The following is a 5816-nucleotide window of genomic DNA, read 5'->3' as shown; positions in this document are numbered from 1 at the left end:
GGGTTCACAGGGTGTCCCCAGATAACTCTCATCCAATTATAGATATACAAGAGACCACAAAAAGCAGAAGACTCACCAACATGGACTTCCACGTTATAAAAATATTTCAAGTCTTTTATTTTATGTTGCCTTGTTCTGCAGCCATAGATTGTCAATATAATAATAACCAATTCAAGCAGAACTCAAGACATTCAGAATAATCCTCTGCATGTTATATTTGGCAATTGTCCAGACATTTGAAGACAAGGTTCACGATTACCTGGCTGTCACATTTATTTCAGGCAACTGTATTTAAAATTGACAATTGTTGGGTTTCCATCCCTGGTAAACAGAATATTTAAAGGGCAGGTGAGTTTGTGAAGAAACCCAGGAATACCTCATGCCCAAGGAGGCAGAGTGCAAATTCCAGGAGGCATTAATAGGTAGGATGAATGATCTTGTGCAAATCATCTTTCACTTGTGAGCACTGAAGAGACATCAGAACATAACACATGAAGTAAAAATGATGATAGAACAAATGCACATATATTTATTCAACTGTTCATTAATGTCCATACTTTTTTAAAGGAGAAGATATTTTGCTGAGGGCAAGAAAAGGTATCATACCTAGAAGTTACTCTAGAAATTTTTAAGCAGACAAATTAAGATAACGAAATGGACAATATAGAACATTACACCAAATCTTTCAGCCCACTGAATAAACCCATTTATGTGGAGACACCAAGAATTCACTCTTCAATGGATAGGCATACATCACTGAATGTAGATATTTCATGGAAGATGCAAGGTGGAAGTTTTAATGTTTATCCAGACTTGGTGGCACATTCCTATAATCTCAGCTACATAGAATGCAAGTCTGGCCCAAGACAAAAAGCATGAGATCTTATCCTAAAAATAATTAAAAGCATAAAAGTTCTGGAGGCATAGCTTATGTCATGGATCACCGGCCTACCAAGTGTGAGGCCCTGAGTTAAAACTCCAGTGACATCAAATAGAAACCTTAATATATGAGTTAACCATTTACATTGTTAAGGTCCTTTCTGACTTTCAGATTTTGTTAAGTCAAAGGATTTATGAAAACCTGCCTTTCTTAGTGACATCTACATTTAATATAAATCTGCTAATGATATTTCATTTCCATTCTGTGCAAAAGGATAGAATAGGAATTGTGACTGAGGTGTAGAATAAGGAAGTAGTGTCCTTACCAGGATAATAAATGCCCACGATCAGCTATAAAACTGAAGGAAACACAATTAAGGTGGCAATATAGAAAGGAGGGTTGAATAGAAAAATTGAAAAACCATGGTCTCAGAATTTCTTTTGTACTAAAATTATATGAATGTCCTCAGATGCCTAGTATAGTTTATTCCAACAGATAAGTACAATTCATCCCTATGTGACATGAATGGGAATTTATAAATTGCTTCTGATCTGATATTGGAAAGTAGAAAACTGACAAAAGAGGAAAATGTTGAATAGGAGAGACTGTGCAAAGCTTACTAATTAGTTTGGAAAAATCAATAAAGCAATGAAAGTAAAAGAAATCAAAACTCAAAAACAAACAAACAAAAAAAGAAATCAAAACAGAAGCAATGTTTGCTTCTGTGGTTTAGAGCCCCAGGACCACATATACTTCTTGCAAAAGAGGTGTTTCATGGCTTCCCTCAGAAGAGTTTTCTCAGAGCCCCCACTAGGTCCTTATTCCTCAGGCTGTAGATGAAGGGGTTCAGCATTGGGGTGACCACACTGTACATCACTGAGGCTCTTGCAGTTGAATGTGAGTTTTGAGTCACGGAAGAACTAAGGTACACTCCCAGGAGTGTACAGTAAAATAAGGAAACAACTGAGAGGTGAGATGCACAGGTGGAAAATGCTTTGTACTTACCCTGAGCTGACGAGATTTTACCGATGGAGGAAACAATCTTAGAGTAAGAGTAAAGGATCCCAGCAAGGGGTCCACCACCCAGCAACACAGCTGCAAAATACATCACCATATCATTAGGGAAAGTATTAGAACAGGCAAGTAGAACTAGTTGATTAAGCTCACAGACAAAGTGTGGTATTTCCAAGTCTGTACAGAAGGACAGCCTCAATGCCATTGAACTTTGTAACAATGAATTCAGGGCAGTTGTAACCCAGGACACAAGAACCAGAAATCCACAGAGCCGTTGGTTCATAATGACTGTGTAGTGCAGGGGGTGACAGATGGCCACAAAGCGGTCATAAGCCATCACAGCCAGGAGGAAGTTGTCCAAAACTCCAAAGAGTATGAAAAAGTATACTTGAGTGATGCAGCCTTCATATGTTATCACCTTGCTGTGTGTCTGAATGTTCACCAGCATCTTTGGAATGCTAGTTGTGGTGAAACAGATGTCAGCAAAGGACAGGTTGGAGAGGAAGAAGTACATGGGAGTATGAAGGTGGGAGTCTGAGACTGTGGCCAGGATAATGAGCAGGTTCCCAACTACAGTGACCAGGTACATAGACAGGAATAGCCAAAAGAAGATAGATTGCAATCTGGGATCTTCTGAAATTCCTAAAAGAAGAAATTTTGAGGTTTGTGTATCATTCTCTGACTCCATTTGTTGATGTGGCTACCAAAAGAAATAATAACATGACACAATTACACAATACAAAACTAAGAAATTTTATCATAATACTCTATAGACTAGATGGTGTAGGTGTATGGATGTGTTTCCTTTTAAGGCCATCTCCTATTTGGAATTCTTGTATCACTCTCAGACTTTCCTCATTATAAATTTTTGAAGGCTAATTCTTTCTTGTACTTTAGGACTATAATTTACTGTTGGTCATATTCCAGATACTGTCTCAGCAATGACAGATCAATGCCAAAATGCTGTTTGTGCTTAAAAGCGTGTGAGTGAGAAATTATACAATAGAATGAAAGAAAATGTATCTTTTGAAAGAAAAAATCATGTAATATGTCAGATAGTGTCAGATAATATGGAGTAAAATGGATGTAAATGAAGACCTTTTCATTCATATAGGGAATGCTATCTTTTGGTGGGTGTGAAGGCAAGAAAAGTAGACTGTGATACTTAAAGATATTCCTCCAGAAACACACTGAGAGATCCACAATTTCACAGGCAGAAGTCTTTGCCTGGCATGATGAGTGGACAGTGCAAAGGCCCTGAATAAGGTGCTTATCTCAGGTGTCCATGCTCAGTAGGAAACCAGTGTGACTAGGAGAATGAGAAAGATGGAGATTGATGTGAGATGCCTTCAGAGAATAATGAAAAAGTCTGGTAGGCTGCTGAATCTTTAAGACACACGGAGTCTCTATGTTTGAATGTTTTTGAATTCATATTTTATTAATTTGTGTGCTAGTAAGCTGTGTGAATTAAAATGCATCCCTGTTTATTTCTATCTGCTCCCTTATGTTCTGTCCTCTGTATTATGAATTACCTTTTGAAACCAGGTTCTGTCTTTCTAGAAGCTGCTGTCTCATCTAAAGGAAGCACAAACACATTTACACACAAACATGCACACAGAAACACACAATGCTTAAATACATGCTGCATTCCATGTTTTCCTGAGGCCATGTTATAATCATGTTCTTTTCTACCCCAACCAGACTATATAAAGAGAATGAACCAAGCAAGATGTCAACATCTTTTTTTTTCTCTGAAAGAATGTAGGAATGGTACCCAGAAAATTCCAGTTTGTAAATCTCCCAAACACATATAACTTTGGCTTTCTTTTGGCAAGGTCATTCTCTACACTGTGGTTAAAGAAATATAAGAGACTTCTGTACAATTAACAGAGAGGAAGAGAGACATTAAGCCTCCCCAAGGGAAAACATGCTAATAAACTCAAGTGGTCCCTTACAGCCTGTAAGGAAGAAAATGCTTCCTTGTTTTTGACTAGCAAAAATCATATATGTAAAAGACAAATTTGTCAAAAGATACAAATATGACATTTTTGGTGCTCATATAATTACAAATTGAACCTCATGTAGCAAAAAAAAACCCATAAAAGAAAGGGGAAATAAAAAATTACAAAAAGAAAATATAGAGAGAACAAATGAAGTAAGGTAAAACTGTTTTGTTAATGTGTGGGAAAAAATGAAAAAGCATGCGCCAAAAATTGTGTAAATGCTTTAATAAAACATAGCTTATTTTGGAGTTAGTATAATTAAAAAATGGAACACAACATGAAATTTGAGAAGATATTTATCTGATACAACTCACTCAATATTGATTTGAGTAATTGGATTTTTTGCATTTTAATTGACATAATAATTAAACATACTAGTGGGGCATAGTGCGATATGATATAGTCCATTGTATAAAATTAAACTGGTAGCATTAGCATATCCACCACCGCAAATTCATTTTATTGTGGTGAGAATATTCAGTATCCCACCTTCTAGCTATTTTGAAATTTAAAATACATGAAGGTTGAATGAGGCATCCTGTGCAATATCAGAGCAGAATTTAATTCCTCCATGTAGTCAAATTACAACTGTATCCACTGATCAACCTTTCCCCGTCCCTCTTTCCTTTATACTCCACAGCCCCTGCTAACCACTGTGCTACTCTATACTTCTGTGAGACTACCTGATTTATATTCCCAAGTGAAGCCTAACTGGTTTTTCTCATTAGATCAAATAAGCCAGACCCAGAAAGACAAATACCACTAGGTTTTGTTTGGCAATAACAGATGAAAATAACTCTATTTTCTTTTTTTTTTTCTTTTATTATTCATATGTGCATACAAGGCTTGGTTCATTTCTCCCCCCTGCCCCCACCCCCTCCCTTACCACCCACTCCACCCCCTCCCGCTCCCCCCCCCTCAATACCCAGCAGAAACTATTTTCCCCTTATCTCTAATTTTGTTGTAGAGACAGTATAAGCATTAGTAGGAAGGAACAAGGGGTTTTGCTGGTTGAGATAAGGATAGCTATACAGGGCATTGACTCACATTGATTTCCTGTGCATGGGTGTTACCTTCTAGGTTAATTCTTTTTGATCTAACCTTTTCTCTAGTACCTGTTCCCCTTTTCCTATTGGCCTCAGTTGCTTTTAAGGTATCTGCTTTAGTTTCTCTGCATTAAGGGCAACAAATGCTAGCTAGTTTTTTAGGTGTCTTACCTATCCTCACCCCTCCCTTGTGTGCTCTCGCGTTTATCATGTGCTCATAGTCCAATCCCCTTGTTGTGTTTGCCCTTGATCTAATGTCCACATATGAGGGAGAACATACGATTTTTGGTCTTTTGGGCCAGGCTAACCTCACTCAAAATAACTCTATTTTCTTATGTGATATCATTTCAGTGTTATTTCATGGCTTTCAGTTTTGAACTCATAAGAATTGAGTTTTTAAAAGAAAAACTCTAGTTTTTCTAACATTTCACTTATGTTTATTATAGTTATTATCACATTGATTATAGAAGTTGATGGTATTTATTCTGATATCTCCTTTTTATTATTGTGGTTCCCCCATCCCTGAAATAGTTTCAACAGGTCTCATTTTTCCATTTACATACACATTTACATAATATTTCTACCATGTTTACTCTCCTGTACTCTTTCCTTTCATCCTCCCCCCTCCCACTGGTATCAACTCCCCAGAAAGGACATGTTTTGCCTTCCTGTTCTCCATTTTAGTAAAAAACAATGACATTTTTTGTTTAAGATAGCTATACAGGGAGTTTCACTGTGATATTTCTATGTATAAATGAAGTTAAGAAGATAAATATGGTTGGTGTACTACCTACACAAGAATGAATATTTAATTTTTAAACTTGACGAAATCACCATAAGAAGGGGACTAAGGTAGAAAGCAGAAAATATAGA

The 5816-nt window shown here is 36.8% G+C and overlaps 1 protein-coding gene across 1 annotated transcript; it reads right to left on the bottom strand.

The window, feature by feature from the left end:
* Positions 1–1664: 1664 nt before the first annotated feature.
* On the bottom strand, positions 1665–2582 carry LOC109680569 (olfactory receptor 7A40). Its single transcript, XM_020155370.1, has one exon. The coding sequence runs from the start codon at positions 2580–2582 to the stop codon at positions 1665–1667; it is 918 nt and encodes a 305-aa protein (XP_020010959.1).
* Positions 2583–5816: the final 3234 nt, after the last annotated feature.

Source organism: Castor canadensis, chromosome 14, assembly GCF_047511655.1.
Source record: "Castor canadensis chromosome 14, mCasCan1.hap1v2, whole genome shotgun sequence".
NCBI lineage: Eukaryota > Metazoa > Chordata > Mammalia > Rodentia > Castoridae > Castor > Castor canadensis.
This window is presented reverse-complemented; position numbering and strand designations above follow the sequence as displayed.

Coding starts and splice junctions, on each gene's coding strand:
- LOC109680569 (XM_020155370.1), bottom strand. CDS start 2,582: ATGGAGTCAGAGAATGATACACAAACCTCAAAATTTCTTCTTTTAGGA.